The following is a 22,315-nucleotide window of genomic DNA, read 5'->3' as shown; positions in this document are numbered from 1 at the left end:
GCCCAATAACAATGTCATCCCCGTTGCTCTCATCGACCTTTTGGCTTCTCTCCTCGTCCTGCCGGCTACCTGGCTTGACAGAATTTGGCAGCACTCTGGTTGATACTCTTCAATCTTTTCCATTTGGCGGCTGTGAAGCCCTCTACGAACAACTCGAGGAAACACTGGCTCGCCATCGTGCTGCAAAAGCACACGTGATTTGGGGCAAGCAAGACCACACCGTGTCTTATGAAGCTTGCTTCCAGCGCATGCGTGACTGCTGCCCGCGGGTCACCTTCCACGAGCTAGACAACTGTGGCCACGCCGACATGTTTGCCGTACCCGAGTTTCTCGGTGTCATGCTCGATGTCCTCCGCTAACGCCACGAGCCCCCCACCGCCGCTCTTTTGCATATTTTTTCAACAAGATAGCCTTGTACATACACTTTGAGTCCCGAGGACTCGGGGTTGACCATTGTCAAACACATCATGATATGCTCATTTAGATTTGGATGTGGGACGGAAACACTGCTACGCGGTGAACCGTGGGTTATCACTAATTGACGGGCGAAAAGGATGAATCTGCATGCAGACTACGCGTATCATCGGCATTAAGATTCAAGGCCAGATCCTGGTCATCGTCCAACTGTGCATCGACCCATGCAGGAGACCACGTGAGACGGTGCGGGTCGCACGAATCGCGCCTTCAAGAGGGAGAAACATGACCGCTGCTTGTCAGACTCACCCGTTGTCGATTCAAGAACCGTTGAATCAACGCCTCCGGATCCTCCGCACGCGCCCCTTGCTGCTCTCGTGTCAACTTGCGAAGGCTAATTCAAAGCATGGTGCATGTGAGGTAACCTTGCCACACAACACTCGCTTGGGAAGCACCACGCGTCGCACCGCTCGAGGTTGTGCTGTTCCACAGCATCCACATTGAAGGAAGACGTCGTGACGCTACGATCTGCCAAGGGCAGAGGCTGCACAACCAGGCCCAAAGACGTCAGTCTGACACCTCGTTTCAGTACACAGACCAAGTTGTGCAAGTTTCCAATACCAATTCATGTAGGACGTTTTCAACGTACCTCGGTGATATTTTGCTCCGACTCCTTCAGTGCTTGCCGGAGGCGATCCAATTCAAGCGTCTGCACCAAGCCAGGCCAATGCCGTTTAGCAAAGCGTGACACACAACCAACCCACACTCTGAGCGCTGGATGCATGCCGTGAATGCCGACCTGTTGGTCAATGAGTGCCTTTTGCTGAATGTCGAGCGAACTCTGATCGGAAGGCGGCGTCGGAAACATCTGTGCTCCCCATCCAGTCCCCATGTGAGGCGGGGCGCTTTTGAACGTGCGTTTGGACAACATTTGATGCATTCAAAAAAATAGAGCAGATTAAAGGCACGAACCTTTTTGAGTTCACGATTGGCTGCCGAGTCCTCCCCTTTGCCGTATTTCAAACGGTTAAACTCGTCCAGTGCCTTCGAATCTGCGGTACCCACGGTAGCCAAACCCGGCACGTCGTGAGATCTGCCCCGGTCCACTGATGCGCGCTCAGCGGCAAGCATTCTTCATACAGGACAAAGCAATTTTTGACACACCACCATTGGGCTGCGTAGCCCCGAGGCCATTGGTCTGTCGCTCCCCCGCGGCCTGTCGCGAACGGGTCAAGCGGCGCGCACGCTCAAACATGTCCACCGGCGCCTAGACATGGAGCAACAGCACCTTTAGTGAAGCATTGGAATACTTGCGCATCATTGTGGCGATCTCAAAAGTACCTGCGCTGGCCCAGCTGAGGGTTGCCGCTGCCTCTCTTGAATTTTGTGCACATGCTCCTGATTTTGCTTCACCGTTATATCCACCTTGCGCTGTTCCGCAGCCAACTTGGCACGCAGCTCAGACAGCTTTGACACAACGTTTGCCGTATCCTAACCACGTCCCACCAGTTGAGCACCCACAATTCAGCACACACACATACGCACACACACACGCACACACACACACACACACATGCCAGAAAGGCCCTACTAGGTTTGCGCCAAAATGCAGAGCAATGCCGAGGCCATACCTGAGTCAAACTGGAGCTGAGCGTCCCCTGACGCGACATGTTGCCGCCCCGCGCAGATGCGGTCTGACTTGGCGGGCGTGGAGGCGGTCGTTGGGCAGCCATGTTCTGCGGTTGGCGTAGGCGTTGGCAGCGTGAATGCTTGGCCGGTGGCGCATTTGCGGCACGAAATAAAACGGGCAACAAACAAAAGAGAGGTGCCGATGTGGTGACTCACGCGTGGCTGCGAGGGAGGCCGGGATGATTTGGAGGCCGGGCGGCTATTGCGCTCCCGCAATGCAGGAATTGGAGGCGAGGCCGGGCGTTGAACCGCCTTTTGCAAGGCCGGAATCGGTGGTGAGGCGGGCCTCTGTGCTGCAGCGTTGTTTTGCTGCATGGTAGGAATGGGCGGCGATCGAGGCCGTTGCGACGCAGATGGGGCCGCCTGGCGTGCTGTTGGTAAGGGAAACATTGAGACGGTGAGCACGCGCGCATGCAAATGCGATCACAGAGTCGTCAAACACGAGCATGAATTTCAGCCTGACCTTTTTCTGCGGCCATCTCTGCCTCTTGTTGCTTGCGCATTTCCTCTTGTTCGCGTTGTCGTTTCTGCGCATTGTTAATATGGATTTCATTCCAAACCCCGGTGAAAACAGAAATGAGCCATGCCACCTCCAGCGCGATACACAACAGCGTGCGGTAGCCCACCGCTTCAGCCTCGGCCTCCCGCTGCTGCTGCATTTCCTGCATCTTCCGACGCTTTTCCTCGGCCGCTACAAGCATGCATCAACAAAGTGGTCAGCACAAGATAATGCCCGGTGATCCTCGACCCGGCATTTAAAAACCTGTCAGGCGCAATTTAAATGCGCCAATGCCTGTTCGCACGCACCTTGCTTCTGTTTCTCGTTCTCCAGACGAGTTTGCTCTTCCTTTTCACGCAGTTTGCGCTGCTCCTCTTCAAACTGTTCCTGAAGCCGGGCGCGATCGCGCTCGAGGCGCTCGGCCTCCCGTTGCTCCTCCAATTTGATACGGGCTTCTTCCTCCCTCTTGCGCCGCTCTTTTTCCTCGATTTGTTGCCGTAAGAAGGCCTGATGTTCGTCGTGAGCTCATGTGACCGCACGTCGGATCATGGGTGACGAGCGAAGCAGCCAAAAAGCACCAGAGAGGCACGCACCTGATTTTGCTCCTTGGCCCGGCGCTTTTCGTCATCACCTGGCTGCGACAATTGGGTAATCCTGCAACGACAACCCTGATTGAGACGAGATCTACAACCGCCCAAGCACTCGACCGTTCTCTTTGGCTAGAAAGACAGCAAAAAAAAAAAAAAAAAAATATGAAACAAAGCCAGGATGAATAAGCAACGTACTTGTTGCCCGCCGGCCCAGCACCGCTTGGCGCTACGCCGTCAGCAGGAGGGGGTGCGGTTTGTTGCATCGATTGCTGGGGCTGACCCGGACCTGGCGCATAGGCTGCACATTGTTTGTTGTGAATGAGAATTACCGTGCGCTGGGCGAGTGACGAGTTCAGAAGCTTGCTGACCTTGATTCGGAGCACCTGCGCCTGCAGCCGCATTTGCATGTTGGGCTGGAGCGCCATCTGGCGTGGAGGGGCGATCATGTCCACCCTGACGGCATGTGAAGCAAAACGACGCAATCGTTAGCAAAAGCGACCAACGGCGAGAAGGCCAGACGAAGGGATACAGCCAGAAACATGCTCGTACGCGCATGGTCTGCACGACGCCGTTCTTCTTGACGGGAGCACCGGCACCTCCCCGCCCCCAGGGATTGTACTCCTAGTGCGCAGTCACATGAGTCACCACGTTCTGATTCATTCAGTTGAAACAAAAAGATGGCAAAACGTTTTTCTCGTTTTTCTTTTCCCTTCTCTTTTCCTTTTCTTTTTTTTTTTTTTTTAAATCGGGGGAGGCGAGGGGAGCGAAAAGTTTACCGCAATCTCCTGCTCTTTCTTCAATTCCCATTTTTCTTGCTCCGTCTTTCGCGCTTGGTCGCGAGCCTGCTTGGCTTGCATCTGAGCCTGCATTCAAAAGTTGAGTTTCAGTGACAAGCATGAGAGACCGGTGGACAAGACCACGCGTACGGCCTGCGCAGGCGTACCCGTAATTCCTCGGCATAGGACATCTTGGACTGGGGCGCACGCCCCTCCCCAGGACCGCGACGATGTTGTGGTGAATCGAGGTGAGCCTGACCGTGGTCGGCACCGTGCACATTATCTGCGTGTTGAGCATGGGCCTCTGGTGCTGCGGCAGGGGCCATGGAATTTGGCGCTTGAGGAGCTGTGCATCAACGAGAGGAGTTTTGTATGAGAGGCTCAACCGAGTCAAAACATGGGACGACCATCAGGTTGATTGGATTTGCGCGATGGCGCACCCATATTCATGTGAGCAGCCATTTGGCGCGGGTCTGCTTGATTTGAACCATTGCCTGAAAAAGATGTTGGAGGCATGCCCATGCCGTTGCCTCCATACATGCCTGCAACGTCCAGACAAAGGAGGATGAATTTTCAGGCACTGGCATTGGCGCTGGGGCAAAATGAGATGTTCGCGGGGCGCACCGTTCATGGCCATGGCCGACGGCTGCGCACCCAAGTAGGGATTACCAGGCATGCCCTGCATGCCTTGCATGTACATGTTCATGTACGGCATGCCGCCCATGGGGTTCATGGGGGGTGGCATGTTCATGGGCATGTAAGGGGCGGGATAGCCTTGACCGATGCCACCGTAGCCCGGTGGGGCTTGCATATAAGGGTCTGCACCCATGTAGCCCCGCGATGGTGCGCCTTGTCGTGACATGGGGCGTGAGGGCGGGCGCTCGCCGCCTTGACGTGAGGTGGGCCGTGAAGAGGGACGATATGCAGCTGGGGACGCGGGCTCGCGGCGGCCGTTGCGCGGTTGATGGTTGCTCGGCTGCTCAGGTGCCGCTGCCGTGCGATCAACAAATTTGCTCTGCTCAAGCAAAGACAACGGTGTGTTAACAGAGCCATATCCTCGTGTGTACCAAGATGTATGGCTTGGGGGAACTCACCATTTCAGGATGAAAGGGATCACGGCTCGCAACGCCTCCGTGTTTCTCAATCTCGCGGCGCTGCTTTTCCAGCTCCATTTGCTGTCGAAGTTCTTCAGCGTATGCCTCTTTCTTGGAGCGGGCATTTTGAGCGCCACCAGAGGGACCAAAGTAGCTGTCAGCTTGAGGCGTGCTGCGTGCTTGTGGCTCTTCACGGGCGGGGGACCTAAAGATGGTGCACGGCTCAAGTTGGCCAGAGCAAGGAAGAAAAGAGAAAAAAAGCAGCCGGAGAGCAGAAGAGACGTACTTTGCGCGTCCTGAGACGGTGCCAGGACGAGCAGCGCCCCGGGACGGCTGGCGGCCCGGCTCAAACTGATAACCTGGACCGGATCGCTCATCTCCGCCTCGACTCTGCCTATCATCTCGAGCTGAGCGAGAATCATAACGCTCTTCGCGTGGCTCATGGTAGTCACGGCGGTCCCGTGGATCAAAGCGGTCGCGGGGGTCTCGGGAATCGCGATAGTCACGTGAGTCGCGATAGTCGCGTGAGTCGCGATAGTCGCGTGAGCTGGGGCGAGGGGCGTAGTCGTAGCGCTCGCGCTCACGATAGCCCGATGAGGGCGGAGGATATTCGTCCCCCCGGCGTGATGGCTCATAATAATCACGCGACGGTTGGCGTCGTTGTTGGCGCCGCCTAATGATTGGTGTCCATCACGAGGGTTGGTATGTATGATGGGGCCGAACCCCACGACATGTGAAGTTAGCAAAAAAAAAAAAAAAAAAAAAAAAAAAAAAAAAAAAAACTTGCCTTTGTAAGAGCTGCTCGAGTTCGGTAAGTCCAAAGTCAAGATCATGCATGCTCTCTTGGCCCTCAAAACGCACGTGTCGATCAGAAGAAGGGCGCGGGGGTTCGTTAAACTCGTGGCTATTAGATTAAGCGAGGGCGCGCGAGTGAGAGATGCTCCGGGGCCGTATGAGAAATTTGGAGCAGCAGGCTGAATAAACGCACGAGCGAGGCCCATAGCTGCTCTGGCTGCGGGGAGCGGGCTCTTGACGCGGGCTCTGCGAGCTGATCATCGCACAGGTGCCATGCATGGTGCGGACAAGCTTTTAGCGTCCAGTCGGTAAGCAAATGTGTAAGACGGGAAAAGAGCAAGAGCCTACCGTCCCAGCGCTTCGGTGGGAAGTTCAAAGCTGAAAAGTGAAGAACCATGGGTCTTGTGAGAAAGGCGTGCATGTGATGATCCATCCACAGAGGAAACAAGGATTTTCAAAGAAAACAGATACAAAAATAAATAAATAAAAAACGACCAAGACACGCACTTGGATCGATATGCTTCCTCTTGGGCACGGTAGTGCTGACGCTACAAAGGTTTCCCCAGGCAACAACAAGGACAGCAAAGTTGATCAGCGGCACCATGGCGCGGTCAAAAGGGGGAGGTGGCGTGCGAGGTAGCTTTGTTAAAGCACCAAACTTACTTGGTCATGCGCACGAGCTGGGCTGGCGTTGGCGGCCGGGGCTGCGTTTGGTTGGACAGGAGGGGCTGCTTGGCGCTCGCTTCCTCCGAGCAAGGGATTTTGGCCAGCGTGTGCGTCGGCTAAAATGCGGTGCCACTCGAGTAAGCAGGGCTAGACTGGTTCTGGAGCTGTTGAGACAAAGGGTCGGATCCAAGCACGGCTTGGCCTGGGTTCTGCGCTGCCGCACCTGCATGGCGATTTCGCGAAGGGGTTGCACCTGCACGCTCACTGCCTCCCAGCAGAGGGTTGGTCTCTGGAAAATGTTGTGGGCAATCAATGGCATGAGTTTTCTCGCCTGTGACAGGGTGATGGCGACAAGAGGGGGTGGGATTCCGACAAAAAAATAAAACCAACGCTGGAGCTGTTGCCGATCCATCTCGATGGCACGGCGAGCGCGCGACGTGAGGCGATCCACGTCCATTTGATCGATGTCCTACGGCACATGTGCACGCGCGCACAGAATAAGGGGGCGTGCCGCATAAGAATTGGTGCATGCGAAGCGAGATGCCATTGCCAGGACTCACGGTGAAGCTGACTGTTGATGCTGCTACGCTCTTTTCTTGCCAGCATCTGCCGCAGCCCAAAAGCCAGAGGAGAGACGGCGCGCAGCACCAAACCTCGAGCCAAAAGGTCTCACCGGCGACAAAAGCAGGCGACAGCAAGTGCTGCGCAGACGAGAACGACGAAGACACCAAGACGACAACCAACACCTAACAGCAGGCGACGGAAACCAGCAAAAGCTGGAAATCAAGTGTACTCCTCCAGGCGGAGACGATCAACACCGCGCGCGCGCCAGGGAGGAGCAGAGCCGCTGACACACACGCAGCAGAGAGACACAGCGAAGGCAACTGCGTGTGTGCGCGCTCTCTCTCTCTGTTGTTGTGTGTGTTAATGTTGTGATGTTGTCAACGACTCATAAGAGATACTGTGATTTGATTCACACTTGATTGACCTCTTGGATGTTAAATGTCAGATATGGTCGGCCCCTCTAACTTTGTGTCCTTAAGCACCTCTCGGCCAGTGCCGCAAGCTGTCCTTGTGTCAATATGCACACGCCCACAGACTAAGATGAACGCGCTGATGCGTCGGGTGTCCTCAATTTTTATGGTGAACGGAAGCTTTGTGCAACTGTCAACAAACCATCAATAGCATCAACAACAGCGCGTTTGTCTTCATCATCGCTTATTTGAGGATCAAGAGCGATTTTGGCTGCTTTCAAATCAGCAATGACCATTGGAGTGACAGAGTTGTGAAAATTTGTCACTTGTTGTAGTACTTTTTCTGCTGAATTTTGTGCTGCTTCTGCTGCATCTGCTGCTTCTGCTTTTGCTGCTTTTTTGGCTGCTTTTTTGGCTGCTTTTGTTGCTTTTGCTTTTGCTGCTTTTGCTGCTGCTGTTGCATTTGCGTCATCTGCTGCGAGCATTGCTCTAACGTATAAGGTGCCGGCTGCATCTTTTGCCGCTTTTGCCGCTTTTGCCGCTTTTGCCGCTGCTTCTGCCGCTATTGCTGCTGCTTCTGCATCTGTTGTAGTTGCTGCCAATTGTCTGTTCGTAAAATATCGTTGAGCCTCCTTTTGAGTCTCCGAAAAGACTGTTGGTTGCGCTAAGCTTTGAAGATAAACAAATTGCAGTCCCTTGTCCGCCGTCGACTTTGATAATTCGCCGAGTGTCGCTTGCATTTGACTGGCTGCAGAAGCAAGCATCATTTGCTGGCAGATCATTGGCAGTGCATTTTTCACCTTTGCAGCATCATCATTTTCTTTCAGACTTGCTGCGGACAACGCCTTCAGTGCCTTCAGCATTGCCACTGTCTTGTCCGTGAGCAGGTGAGCGGAACCGCTCTTGCTCTTTAACTTGTCGAAAAAAGCAAGCAATTTTGAGATGGACCCAGAATTCACGACTTTGTCGCTTGGGTGCGCACATCGAATGACATCAAGACGGTCTTCACCAAGTTTTGAGCCCAAGTCGTAGTTGAACTTGTGATCGGCTTTGCGCAGGTTAAACCAGATGACCTGAAGCTTGTTGTCAGCCGTGTAGCCCTGAAACTTGATTGTGTAACCCTCCCAGCATGGAAGGAACGGGTTAGCATTCAAAGACTTTGAACCAAATGGGATCGTCCGGACAAAATTGACAAAGGCAACTCCGTTCTTAGTCCATGTGCGCGCATTGTCGCCAAAACAGTCAATGCCGTACTCTTCCAACATCGCCTGTAGAACGCTGTTCTTCTTCTGAGCATATGGCAGATGAAACGCGACACCCGTCGCATGCGGTCCCCATAAATTGCCCGGTGGGTCCGCCCCCATCACAATGGCCTTGACGTTGCTCGGCTTTTTCAAAAGCTTCTCAACCTTGAACACCTCGGTCCACCATTCTTTGGGATAGATGTCGTCTTGGCTGATGTTTAGGCTTTCTGCCACGCCAAGGGTCTTGGCCACCGCCTCATAGGCAGCTTGCAAGAGGTTGATCTCGCCCACCTTGTCCCAAGCCTTTGGAAAGTGCTTTAACACGAATTTCTTGGCTTCTTCTTTCTGCTCGTCAGTGACAGGCACATCAAGGTTCAAGGAGAGGGTAATGCTGCCATCGCGTGCGTTCACGTTCAAGTCAGCCAACGACTGCTCCAAGCCCTCCATCCTGGTCGGTCACTCAAAGCTCGGAAGCAACTTGATCACCATCCGACGAAAAAGATAAATGAACGACTTATCCGCCCAACGCCCCACGCACACACACACGCACCTGCTGAGCTCAGCCAAATGTTATGTTGCATCGTGCTGAGCTCAGCCAAATGTTATGTTGCATCGTGCTGAGCTCAGCAACATTTGGCTGAGCTCAGCACCATGTAAGCAGATATGATTGCTGAGCTCAGCATTTCGAGCCCCCCCCCCCCCCCCAGCTTCTGATGACGTCAACGTTGTCTGACATTCAAGAAAAGCAAGCGCTTGCAAGCAAAGAGGAGAAAGATGGTGTCGATTAGGGAATGTCAAAGCAACAACACAAACAAGCCCACAAGGGGGGGATTGGTTCTCTCTAAAGGGATGTGTACACTACGCTACACGACTAGAGTCGCACATGGCTGCTCATGGCGGGAGCTGCAGGCTGGCTTCGCGGGGGCTGGAGCCGAGCTTTTCCGTGGCGTTGTTATTTGAACCGCCATCTTGGTTGCTATTGCTGCGGCGCAAGGCGGTCGAGGGCCGTTCCGAGGTGGGCCGGGGCAGAATTTGTGCACCACCACCGGGCATGATGCCATGGTAGACCCGGCCGTCATCGCCAATCACGGCCGTCGCAGTCCTAGAGGCCTCGACGGGAACCTGAAGTCCGACAACCACGAGAGTGCACAAAGAAATTTCCCAGCTGAGTGGTCGTGGGGCTGGCTCGCGCCAAGGGCAAGAGGCCGAACCACATTGCCTACCTCAATCTGTTCGCTCCGTCTCCGGGTGGCTGATCGCACCCGCGCCATAGTGGAGGCTTTGCCGCCAGCGGAGCGCAAGTTGCTCGGGTGACCCTGCGGCGCCCACGACATGAGTTCAGAGCCTCTCTCTAAACCATCAACGGTCGAGCAAAAGGTCGCCTCTTCCACTTGGAAACAACAAGAAGGGACTTGTGGGTACCTGGCTAGAGCTACCGACACTACCACTCTTGGGCCGAGTGCCACCTTTGCGTGCGGCCACATAGGGCGTCTTGCGATCGCCCGTGGGTGGCATCAAGGGCAAGGCTAGCCATCCCGGCAAAAATGCAAGGGTAAGTTTCGGCTTGGCAAGTGTAAAAAATCATGCTTCAGTCGCTAGGCATTGACGATTGCACGGGACATGTTCGACGTACTCGGTGCGCTGTCCTGGCCGCGTGGTTGAAGTGGATGGTTACACGAAATGCATCGATATGGGTCCATTTGCCGTGCCATGCCAGCGGCATCCTCGGGCGAAATGCCATACTACTCGCATCAAAGGCACTCATCAGGTGCCGATCGAGTGGGTAAAGCATGGACCCAAGGGTGCGCGGTGGGCTGGTCGTACCTGGCCGTAGATGGCCTCTTGTTGCTGACGAATTTCCTCGGGTGACTTGTGGGAGCCCTGGCTGACGGCCGCCAGCTTGGCCTTGAGGGACTCGAGCTCGCGGCGATCCAGTTTGTCTTCGAGACGCGTTGTCAATGCCGTCACCATCTCGCCCTACATGCCAAGGTGCATGTGTCAATTCAAAAAGAAATGGGCCGCGGGGCACGCAGGCAGGTGTGGAAAAAAACAAAAAGGGAGGGGGAGCGCCGTTTGCGGACACGACTGCAGCACAAATCTCTGGGCTGGGCAAGGCGCACCTGTTGATCCAAAAGTTGCTGTACGCCCTGGGTGCCTGCATTCATGACGGTCAGGGCCTCATCAACCGCGCGCAGGTTGCGCTCGGTGTCACGAGCCACCGCATCGCGATCGGCTTTGACCTAACCACAAACAAAGACAGGTAGGATGTTAAACACAAAAGGCCAGTAGCCATGGATCGTACGCCGGGACTGGGGAAACACCCATACCTGCAGGGCACGTTCAACCGCCGAACGGTCGGCCTTGGCCGTTTGAAGCTCCTCAACCCGCGCCTGTAATACAGAAATGGCCTCCTCTGTGGCAGCGGCCGAATCCTCCGAGACAAGGCTCACCGCTTCCTTCAGCTATGGAGTGAGAAGTGCGGAACGGCGTGATGTGCAGTGACGGCAATGAGACAACGACACCAGGCAAGGGCCTCTAGCAGAGCACATGAGACATGCATCTGCGCTTGCGGCGCGATGAACGAACCGCCACAATTTCACGTTGCATGACATCCAAGGTTTTGTAAATATCGTCACCAAAAAAGCCGCCGCCGCCCAGGCCGCCGCCGCCGCCGCCGCCCAGGCTACCACCACCCAAACTGCCGCCACCCAGGTTGCTACCGCCCATGGCAAAGCCAACGCTGGTACCTCCGCTGACGCTGTTGCTGGCCATGCCACCCATGCTGCCGCCGTGGGTACTGGCGCCTGCGGTAGCAGCTGAAGCTGCGCGCGAGCTAGCGTTTGTGGGCCCGGCGTGGCCAGAGGCGGGCCGAGCCGCCACATTGCTTGCCATAGCTTGTTGCAGGCTGTTTTGCATGGCTCCTGTAGAGGGCAGCCCAAAGGTTGACGAGATGAAATGGATGAAAAGGGAACGACATGAAACGAGGCAAGCATAGTTGGCGCAGCAGACGCGAGGCGAGTAAGCTGACCCAAGCGCTGAATGTTAAAGTTGGCCTTGTCCAGGCCTTGCCGGATTTCCTGCCGAATGGCGAGGATTGTGTGTCGTGAGCAGGGTGAGCGCTGCTCAAGCCTCAACTGGGGTAGCGCGTGGGCGAGGACAACGGACCTGTACTTCAGAATCGTGCTCCTCCAGTTTGTTCTCCAAAGTGTTGAACTGCCGCTGCATGCCGTCCAGTCGCTGTGTCATCGTGTGCGTCAAGTCTACCCAGGGACGCAAGCGGTGGTCAGCTCAGAGGCGCATCACGACGGGAGGCAGGCCGAGAAACCAGATGGGCCAGGTGCCTGACCGTGGCGAAGTTGTTCGAGATCTGTTTTTGTGGCGGCATCGTTGACCAGGTCTTCGAGCTCAGCCAGCTTCTCGCTGAGGGTTTGCAGGCCCTGCATTTGGCGTTCAATGGAGCCTACGCGTTCGGTGACAGTGTCAACGGTGTCGCGCAGCTGGCGAGCTTCGCGCTGGACTTCAAGCATGCCGTCCTCCAAGTTGGCAGCTCTAGTGGCCAAGGCGGCAATCTGGCTTTCGAGGTTGACGATGCGTTGATTGATCTGAGTCACGGCCGCTTCATTCTGAGTCACGCGGGTATCAACGGCGTCCACGCGGGCTTCGACAGCGCTGAGCTCCTCTTTGGTGGCCATGCGGGCCAGCTCGCGCTGCAGCTCTGCATGCAGAGCCTCGGCGACCTGGGCGACGCTCTCGCGCACTTCTTCGACGCCAGCGGCGTTGGCTTCGACGCCGGTGCGGCAGCCCTTGATCTGGCTATCGAGTTTGATGAGTGGGATCACATGGTCTTCCAGGCGGAGGTTGTGGCGCTTGTCGGCCGCCATTTGAGCCAGCGGGGAGCTAGCAATGGCTTGGACGCGCGATTGCACGAGAGCATTTTCCAGGGTCTCGAGCCGATGCTCAAGCGCTTCATATTGCTGACGCTCGAGTACGACCAATCCGCTGCTGCTGCTGCCGCCGGTGCCGGCGGCTGTCGGTGCCTTGCCAGGCACCAGGAGGCGGTCATACTGGTCAAACTTGGCGGCGATGGCACGAAAGAGCTGTTGCAGGGGCTCGTGGCCCAACAGCTGCACCTGATCCAGCGTCGCCAGCGAGGACAGTCCCGCGGCGAGCTCCGTCTCGAGCATGGTGCCGGGCGGAGTGCGGTGATCAACTTGCACCGCACAGCCCCCGGGCTCACCTGCTCCAAACCCGCTCGAAGAAGGTATTTTTTGACCCACCACGCCCAATGCGGTACCCCGAGCCTGATCAACGGTCCCGTCCGTTGGATGGACCCCAAATGAACCAGGAGCGACCCGATGCGCCTCGACTCGACCTGCTGCTGCTGCGGCTGCTGCTGCTGTACGGGCGGGCTCGTCAGGGTGTTATATATGGTGCAGAGATGGGTAATGGCTGGGCGTGAGGAATGAGAGGTTTGACCCCGATCAGGTGTGGCTTGAAGGACAAACGCCTGTGGCTTCAAAGGAAAGTCAGAGACAGGAGGCGATGAGCGTTGTGATGGTAGAGATGGTGGATGACTTGTCAAGCTGTTTGTTGTCATGTTGTGTTGCTATGAATAGCGCTACCACATGATACTACTTCCCTGAACTATATAGTATTTTACTTAATTAGTAATGTATTTGACTTGTCGTGCGTTTAAGGGCGGCGTGCTGTCCGAAGAAGTATTCTCGATGCAACGGACCAACTCCGACAAAGTATTTTCTTCTCCCATACAGCAAATCCCTTCCGAGCAACACCAAGCACGACTAGATACATCAAAAGTATTTTACCTTTATGAAGAACAACCTTGGCCACCTGCCTGCTTTGGCTCTCTCTCTCTCTCTCTCTCTCTCGCGCATTTTTATTAAATTTTTTTCTATTTTCAGGTGCACGTCGGGATCTAAAAGTGGCGGGCGGCGCTGCGCTGTTCAAGACCTGGACCTGGAGAGGGAAGGGGGAGCGGGGGAAGGGATGGCATTTGATTGAGGGGATTGTCCGTCTTGTTGAAGCTGAATGCGGATGCATTTGACGTGGTGGATCGGATGCCTGGACCGCGGACATGAGCTTTGAACCTGCCGTGCCGGCGGTACGTCTGATCTGGTTTTTTTTTTTTTTTTTGGTGGCGCGTCCGCGTGGCAGCGTTGCATCGCATGGCCTGACTTGTGACTTGCTTTACCCATCTGACTGTGCAGCCGGCACACGTCAACGATGAACCTGCCCCAGCCGCTCAGTCACTGCGCGACGAATCTCCACCGGTGCGTGCAGCCGAGAGCCTGTGCTCCTTTGCCATGACCAATCACTCATCGCACCGGCCTGTCACCCACCACACACACACACACACACAACGCTCTTTTGCTGGGTATTGTGGGCCAGTTACCCAAGCGCAAGGTTGGTGGTCGTCATTCTATTTTTTTTTTTTTTTTTTGCACCGCACTTGACATCAGCTCACCGTTCTGAAACGACTGCGCATTTTCAACAGATTGCACGCAAAGACGATGTCAAGGCCGCGCTTCAACGCATGGACATCAAGGCCCGCCTGGACAGCGTCATGCTGCCTGACCTCCTCCGCACTGTGACCATCACTGGCAGCAATCGACGCATCGGCTTTCGCACCGACCGAACTCGCGTATTTTGTGAAGCCTGCCACACCTACGTCACACAGGTACAATGCTGCTGACTGAACAGAAATGTCGTGGCGTCATCTCATCAGTACGGTGCTTCTCAGGGTGTTTGGAAGCATTTTGGATACACCATGCGCCCGGGCCGGGACATTTGCCCCTGGCTCAAACTCGACTGGTCCATCATCTCCACCATGAAATTGCCCTCCGCTCGCGAAAACACGCCCATCGCCCAGGCCTTTTCCGTCAGCGGTGGCCCCGCCATCGAGGCATACCCCAAGCGCCTGCTGCCCACCCAACCCGTGGGAATGGAGGGGGCCATGGCCTTTGAGGATGGCGCCAGCCTGGAACTCAGTGCTGCGCCACTTCCAACCGACACCAGTGCTTCCACCCACAACAACGCCACCGTCGCTGCGCTGCCTGCCCCCAAGCGTGCGCGCCTGGACCCCTACGGTGCCATGGCCCTACCTGCTGCTAACCACATGCTCCAGGCCGCGCAGCATGACCAGGCCGCGTCAGATGCCGTTGTGGCTCAACAGGTCGACCCCCAACCCCTTCATAACGCGGCAGGTCGCGCCGTTCTAACATATGACCTCACCACCCCACAAGGCCGCGTCCTCGCTCTGCTGCGCAAGACCGAGGAACACGTGGAACACCTCGCACGCTGCAACAAGCAAGTCACCATCCACGTCAATGCCCTGCAGGCTTTGCAAACGGAAACCATCTACCGCATGGACCAAGCCGATCAGCTCCTCCATGAACTACGGTCACAAGTGCATGCCTTCATCCCAGGCGGCGCCACCGGCACGGACGATGATGCTCTCGATGCACGGGGGGACATCTACGCCGGTAGCCATGCACGGGATGACGCCAGTGGTGACGACGATGAGGATGACGACGACGACGACGAAGATGACGAGGGTGAGGAAGAGGAGGAGGATGACGACGATGACGATGACGACGATGACGTGGAGGACGACACCGACCACCACGGCAATGAGCTGGGCAACGAGCCCCTTCATCATGGCCGTCATGAGCACGGCAATATGGGCAGGATAAGCACACGCATCAGCGAGCCAGGCGTCCCCCTAGCACACCCTGGATACAATGTCAACGGCAACCCCGCTACGCGCCACCCACACAGACTGGGTCAAGGGCCGGTCGGAGCTAGTCTCAACCCCCATGGTCTTCTGATGCCCAGCACCGCCCCACCCAATCGACATCAGGCGCCAAGTGCCCGCCAGCTCAATCAGCTCGGTGCAGCTCGCTTGCAGCCTGGCCTGTCACCCGCCACCACAACGTCCCGGCCCCTCCCCAATGCAGTGATACCCCAGATCGTCAGCTCAGCCCCATCGATTAGCGGCGCCGTGGCGCGGCCTGGTGCTACCTTGGTGCGCCCGCGGACATATGCTCCCCCGGGTGCACATGTATCTGCGAGTAGCACCGTGCCTTTTGATCCAGATGCAAATTCGGCGCGCTCAACTCTACCAGATATGTCGCCGCGCCTCCGCAGCGTAGAGATTGCCCCAGACAATCTCTAGCCGCCGGGCAAAACATGAACAATGGGCGATAGCGCCCCGTGGGTACTTTTCATTTTTATTTGGCGTCCCACTCACCCGACACCATCCACCGCAGCAATTTTCTGCCAAACTGAGTCTCATTTCATTTTTCCTTTTAATTGATCCCTGACCTCGTCGACATCGGCCGTTGCTGGCCTGCACTCTAATCAAAACTCACGGAAGCCGACACAAGCATGTAGTTACTCGAAGGTGCATCGTTACAAGAGAACAAAAATCGAAACCCCACGACAATAACAACCGAAACTTGGAGACCAACTATTGACATGGAAAAAGATTCCACTCGATCAGCATTCACAGCAAATCGGCTGTTCGCCTCTACATGGTGTAAAAGTCACCGGTTCCAACTTTGAGATGGCTCGAGCCCAAATCTGATGCTCTGGCAAGGCGTTCTTAGTTGCGTCCCAAAAAGACCAGCTGGCGTCCCCGCCCAGCCACCAGCGTGCGGTTTTCGCGGGTCTCCCAAACCAGCTCGCCATTGCCGCAGCGCAAAACTATTTCGTTCGGTGACCACATTCTTGTCAGAAGCAAGCCAAACAGCGGTAGAGCTTCCGCAACAAATCATCAGCTCTGCCCACCAGGTTTCGCCAATTCCGACACTCACCAATTTTGAACTCAAGTGGTGTGTAGGCGCTCACGATAATTTCATTGCTCTGCCACCAAGGGTACTATCAAAATACATCAATGGGTGAGTATTGAAAGATGCTAGCTCGATGGCCCCTCGAGACCAATTTGCCAGGGCAGCAAGCAGTACTGACTGGGGCGTCACCCAGGTTGGTGTTGAGCGGCACCGGCTGCTCCCATGAGCCCTGGAAGAACGACGTAAAAGAGGACCAGCAGCGCATGTCAGACATTGTGCCGTGTTTTAGCCAAAGGTGACTGCAAAAAAATTTAAAAAAAAAAACAGTAGTGATAATGCCCTGCGTACCAAGGCTTCCAGGTTGCCGCAGACGCAAACTTGGTCACCAAAGTCTGTCTCGTATTGCACACGAAACACGAGGCGCGCAATGGGCTCCTAATAAGTTGAATGGCGCCTGATGAGGAGGGTCAGATATTGCCTGCAATCAGTGCTTGCAGGTCGTACCTGCGCAAACATGAGCACCGAATAGCGTGGCAAGGGTGTGGCCCCAGAAAATGGGTAGCTAAAGCACAGTGACATTAAGCGAGGCGGCACAGTATAAGCGGAATCGAATGGGAACAAACGAAAGAGTTGACTGCAATGAGTTTGCTGTTGGCGTACCCATCTCGAGGATTGTAGTGGTCGACGAAAATGCTGTCAACTGGGAAGACCTCCCGTGTTGCCAGATTCAGATCGCTGTACGTGTCATCAGAGGTGTCAAGCTGCAGACGCCACTCGCCTGCGCGTGTAGTAGCCAAGAGTTCCTATCAAATTTGCGCGCAGTGTGCCGTATAAGATCAAGGCAAAGCACTATACATACCGTCACGGGGGAAGCCGAGGCGGTACGAGCTGAAGTTTTGGTTGGAGAAATTGGCCACCACAATGCAATCGTCACCACAGCCGCCCTGCATTTGCGCAAAGTACGACAATCATTCATGAGATCCAGATGGAGACAGACAGACAGACAGACAGGCCGGCAGACAGGCAGGCTGGCAGACAGGCAGGCTGGCAGACAGGCAGGCAAAAGCAGAGGCAAGCGACAGTAACATGTGGGGTCTTGACGGAGATACATACACGCGACCAGCGATGATAGGCGATAATGGAATTCTCGGGATTCAAGTGATGAACGCGAACATTCGGTGCCGTCAGCCCCAGCGTCTTGCCCTCGAGGTTGCGGCGCAACGCAATCATATCCTTGAACAAGCTGTCGTACACCCACCAACGCATGGTGGTCGGTTGTGAGGTGTGCGTGCTAAATAACCACGCGTAAAACCAATAGCTGGGACACGCACCGATGGATGCCAAAGTTTTTGACACGGTTGTGCCAATCGATGGCTGGCCCTTCGGGCCAGACGGGTGAATTGAGCTCGAGAAGCTCTTGTCCTTGCATGAGCATGGGGACGCCCGGTGTCGTCAACATGATCGCTGCAATGGCCGTGGTGCGACGCTGTGCAAAAAAGTTTTGATGTGGATCAACGCCGGCCACGCCACGGGTGATTGCCAAAGGTATCCGCCGCTCGCGATCACCGGGCACGGTGTCGTGGTTTTCCGTGAAAAGAATGCGTCCAGCCATAGGCCCAGGATGTGGGTGCTCCAAATGATCTGATATCGGTTGAAACAGCAGAGGGATCAAGTTGGAAGAAAACAAACTGGACCTGGGCAAAAGGCGCAAGGCAAAGGGCAAGAGCAAAAGCAAGACCACACGTACTGGCCAGGGCTTGCAAGTCGCGTGTACGGTCCTCAACGGCCGTGGCAATTTGGTAAAGTGACTGGCACAGCAGGATATGTCGACGGTGAGCTCTCACCCCAACAAGACTTAACAACCGACGAAATACTTGTTGCATGAAAGCAAAAAGGACCGGGCTCACGCATCAGCGTGTTGAACACACCTTGAAGGTGCCCTGGCACCACTGAAGGTCAAAGCAAGCCCCGCCCGTGTTGAGGCGGTGATCATCGTACAAATCCTCGGCAATGGTAAATGCATCTGGATAACGCTCGTGTACGGCATCGTTCAGCGCCTATACATGCCAGATCTCAAGGTGAACGAGATAACCCAAGAGTCTACAACGCATGCAAAGCGCGGACAGCTACGCGTGCAAGTTTTAGCACGTGTGGCGCGGACGCGCCGCGGACCTGCAATAGCTGCCAGCCACCAGGCAAGTCACGGCCAATGCCGCGCACGTTGGGAGTACTGTCCACGCGAATGCCATCCATGTGGAAATCACGGAAAAAGGAGAGCTATGCCATTGAACAGCGTGGGTGAGCAAGATGAGGTCTTGAAGAGCTAGGCGTGGTTGGCCCGTGCGTCGAACACGCCAAGCAATGTCGCATGCGTACTGCGGCGTCGATAATGTAATCTTGCACCACGGGATCATCAAACTGCGGCCGCGGCCCCCAGTCCGTTGTTTCTGTGGATTGAAACGTCGACGGCAAAAAAGCATGATGTGATGGCGAATGATTAATTTGGCTGTCACAGGGGCGCTTGGCTCAGAAACGCACCATCGGCAAAGTACAGGTTGGTGCCGTCAAACCATTGAAGAACATTGCGATTATGCATGTGGTTGGGCACAAAGTCAAAGACCACCGCAATCCCACGCAAGTGGGCCTCGTTCACCAAACGCTTCAGGCCATCCGGACCGCCATAGCTTGTTTGCACAGCAAAAAGAGACAGAGGATCGTACCTGAGTCAAAACACGACATGATGAGCGCCAGAGACCGGATCCCGATTTGACTTGAACCACATGCTCGCTGGAGTGCTTTCTTACCCCCAACAATGAAAGTCCTCTTCCTCACAGGGATGATAATCTTGGGACACGGGCATGAGAGCCAGACCGTTGACACCCAGATCGACCAGATAATCCAGACGCTCAATCACATTGTCAAAGGTGCCCATGGCATCGCCCGAACTGTGTTGAGGCGCACAATGCAGTTGTAAGCGGATACGAGATGGGAGGACAGACATGCGAGTTCAAGAAGAGACCGATTGTGCTGCTCGATACCTGGAAAAGGAGGCAACGTGCACTTCGCACAACACAAGTTCCTGCAAATTGGGGCGCTCAAAGCCGGCATCCTGCCCCCAGACACAGCGTTTGAAACATGAGCCAATCTGAAGCCATGCACGTTTCAGGAGAGAGAGAGAGAGAGCAGTATGCCGATCGACGGTATTGCGGCCAATGGACATACCGTCCAGGTAAAGCCACTGTTGTCGTAAAGAACGGCGTTGAATCGGCGACGCTGAAACGCATCTCGCTCGATAATCTGTCCACCATCACATCCATCTCGTTATTCAACAAGTCCGCAAGATTGGCCCTTACTTTGAGCACGCCGGTTTTTTTTCCCCTTTGCCCAACTAGGATATATGATGCCAAGTTGAAATATCGGGCAGGGGGGGCAGACTTACACGAGCACGGGGGTCGCAACGCCAAGCAGCTATGGTGCCGCCCGTATTTTTGGGTTGCTGGTAGGATTGGAAGCAAAAACCAACCCAAGGGCGCGGAAAAATAAGCTCAAGATGACTCGAGACAGGGCAGCACGCGAGAAGTGACGCGCTTACATCGATGGCTGATGGAGTCAAGGGCATTTGGGCGCTGCGTTTGAAATGAACACGGTAGCGGTAGCGCTGGCCTGGTATGGATCGGCAAGCAAGGAAGGTGAGTTGGCATGATGGCAATTCACATCAGGGTTGCCTTGGCAAGATACGTGGGGTCATGAACCACACCTGCTTGTGCCTCTTGAACATTGCCGCGCCAATGGCCGTCGTGCTCTCGGGACAGGACAGTTGCTTCAGGATGCCAACTACCAAAGATGCAGTGACACGATGAGCAAGCCCTGAGCAAGCTGGTTAAAGGTCCAGGGCTGGCACTCCTTGATTCTGCTGTACGCTACTCACTTGTTAAAGTCACCGGCCACTTCAACGCGCGTGGCATGAGGTGCGTAGACTCGAAAGCGAAAGCCGCCTTCGGCCAGGCATACCGCACCCGTGTCGGCGGCAGTATCAAAGACTGCACCAGCGAGCGTGAGATAATGATACACAAGTAGAGTGAAATGTGGGTGGAGCCAGCTATCAACTAACCAACAACCTTAGCTTGAGCCTCGACCTCCATTTGCAAGAGCTCAAAATCATCACTGCCCATGGATTCAGCAGATGTGAGGAGGAACCGAGGTGACCGCAGTGGCAGGGGGGGTCAGGACTGCATGACGTACGACAGAGAACTGACGGACGGTTGCTGTTGCTGCTCGTCGGCTTGCAGGGGCATCTCATCAGTGTTTGGGTCAAACGTGCAAAGGATGCAGGGAGGCTGATCGCCCACGAAAAAGCACATGGGGCACTGAAAGGCATGGACAGAGACGGCACCTGTATGTGGTGCGTTGAGGTCAGCCAGGGTCGAGATGAGGCAGAAAAGGTGGACTGACAGGAGGAGGGCACCAAGGTGGAAGCTTGTTGCTACGAACCGGTGCCCGTGTGATGATCGGGAGAGAGCACGAGTGGTGGTGGGGCGTTGCTATCCTGATCGGTGGCTGCATGCGGCGCTCCAGCATCCCCTGCGGCGGTGAGATGCTGGTGGCGGTCCTGCTCACGACGCGGATGGGCCGTCGGGGCGGTCAGCGAGACATAGGTGCCGGATGTGTTGCCATCGAAGAAGCCCAGGGCCGTCTTCATGGCATCGGTTACCACGAGCGGGTATTGGCACGAGGTGCAGGGGAAGGCTGTGGCAGAGTTGATGGTGTGACACTGATCGCAGCACCAGGCCTCGCCCACGGCCAGGTACGGTCTAATTACCGGGCCATTCGGTCAAAGCAAAAGATGTCAGCCAGACGACAACGGGAGCCCAAGGGGCAAGAGGGTTCGACACGAGCGGGTGGGAGCATGACTAACTCTTGATGTTCGGATCGTGAGCGAGCGATTCCGGCCAGTCTGGAAGAGGAGGGCGGGGAAAGACACGGTGAGGCACTGATGCGAAGAGGCTGCTAGGGGCGATGCGAGCACAACGTACACATCAAGCACATCACTGGGGGTTTCGACGTGACCGGCCGAACGGATGGCCTGATCCACGTCCTCCGTGGGATAGCCCATTTCCAGGAGCTGGCTGCGTACGGAGTCTGCCATCTTATCGATGCTTTACCCGCTGGGTTTCGATGGTTGGGACTGAGTGTGCCAAGGGCACGATTTGGCAGCGTAGCGACGTGCAGCAGACAGAACAGCCAAGAAGACCTGGTTCCAGTAAGTTCTAGCACTGCGTCGGCGGATGACAACCTCATATGTGGCAGCCACACTGTTCACTCAACAAAAGGAGCTTAAAGGACGACCCACACCACGAGATCAAGATGCAGTGCAATCGCCACCAGCACCCTTGAGGTAAATGCGTGCGTGTGAGCACCGAGCTAACGAAACCAAGAGAAGGGAGAAACAGCCAGACGACAGAGCACAACAGTCACGTCTTGTGAGCACTGGCTAACACGCGGGGTGTGTGTGTGTGTGTGAATGTGTGTGTGTGCGAATGTGACTGGACAGAGAGAGAGAGGCGAGGCACACCCAGGCGCACCACCACCACCAGTAGCAAGTACCTGTCGCACCCACCAGCCGTAAGCAACCACCACCAGCACCAGCACCAGCAACCACCAGCACCAGAGAAGCAAATGACGGAAATTCGTGAAAGGGCTCCAACCCTTTTTCACGGATTGTGCGATTTTGATGACTTTTTTTTTTTTTTTCTTGGGGGAGAA

General features: G+C 55.5%; 3 protein-coding genes across 3 annotated transcripts; 1 reads left to right on the top strand and 2 right to left on the bottom strand.

Moving 5' to 3' along the window:
* Positions 1-534: 534 nt before the first annotated feature.
* MONBRDRAFT_33895 (uncharacterized protein) lies at positions 535-13,160 on the bottom strand (the record flags this gene model as incomplete). The annotated part of the gene is given in 39 exon segments (XM_001748849.1): positions 535-624; positions 724-808; positions 882-958; positions 1,064-1,123; positions 1,214-1,282; positions 1,387-1,466; positions 1,579-1,681; positions 1,756-1,905; positions 2,046-2,150; positions 2,260-2,474; positions 2,567-2,630; positions 2,730-2,794; positions 2,911-3,109; positions 3,196-3,256; positions 3,388-3,617; positions 3,742-3,813; positions 3,969-4,055; positions 4,136-4,314; positions 4,409-4,510; positions 4,593-4,983; positions 5,063-5,267; positions 5,349-5,735; positions 5,924-5,966; positions 6,365-6,405; positions 6,521-6,639; positions 6,747-6,992; positions 7,084-7,129; positions 7,824-7,972; positions 7,992-9,086; positions 9,810-9,863; positions 10,164-10,267; positions 10,375-10,483; positions 10,566-10,718; positions 10,862-10,981; positions 11,069-11,203; positions 11,328-11,662; positions 11,770-11,818; positions 11,907-12,001; positions 12,088-13,160. 39 exon segments carry the CDS (start codon positions 12,923-12,925, stop codon positions 535-537), a joined length of 6,807 nt encoding a protein of 2,268 aa, XP_001748901.1. The 5' UTR covers positions 12,926-13,160.
* Positions 13,161-13,836: 676 nt separating this feature from the next.
* Positions 13,837-15,936, top strand: MONBRDRAFT_28468 (uncharacterized protein; the record flags this gene model as incomplete). Its single annotated transcript, XM_001748916.1, has 4 exons — positions 13,837-13,863; positions 13,970-14,032; positions 14,257-14,439; positions 14,488-15,936. The coding sequence occupies 4 exons, from the start codon at positions 13,837-13,839 to the stop codon at positions 15,934-15,936; spliced, it is 1,722 nt and encodes a 573-aa protein (XP_001748968.1).
* Positions 15,937-16,643: 707 nt separating this feature from the next.
* On the bottom strand, positions 16,644-21,698 carry MONBRDRAFT_28467 (uncharacterized protein; the record flags this gene model as incomplete). Its single annotated transcript, XM_001748848.1, has 22 exons — positions 16,644-16,781; positions 16,901-16,987; positions 17,057-17,114; positions 17,213-17,330; positions 17,412-17,496; positions 17,666-17,795; positions 17,884-18,193; positions 18,300-18,360; positions 18,481-18,609; positions 18,725-18,829; positions 18,929-18,999; positions 19,091-19,272; positions 19,357-19,497; positions 19,591-19,661; positions 19,775-19,849; positions 20,145-20,215; positions 20,310-20,386; positions 20,481-20,592; positions 20,664-20,716; positions 20,795-20,945; positions 21,044-21,363; positions 21,586-21,698. The coding sequence occupies 22 exons, from the start codon at positions 21,696-21,698 to the stop codon at positions 16,644-16,646; spliced, it is 2,658 nt and encodes an 885-aa protein (XP_001748900.1).
* Positions 21,699-22,315: the final 617 nt, after the last annotated feature.

This window comes from Monosiga brevicollis, genomic scaffold (genome assembly GCF_000002865.3).
Source record: "Monosiga brevicollis MX1 MONBRscaffold_26 genomic scaffold, whole genome shotgun sequence".
In the NCBI taxonomy this organism is placed as follows: Eukaryota; class Choanoflagellata; order Craspedida; family Salpingoecidae; genus Monosiga; species Monosiga brevicollis.
Note: the sequence above shows the minus strand (reverse complement) of the source record. Positions and strands in the feature narration are given on the sequence as shown.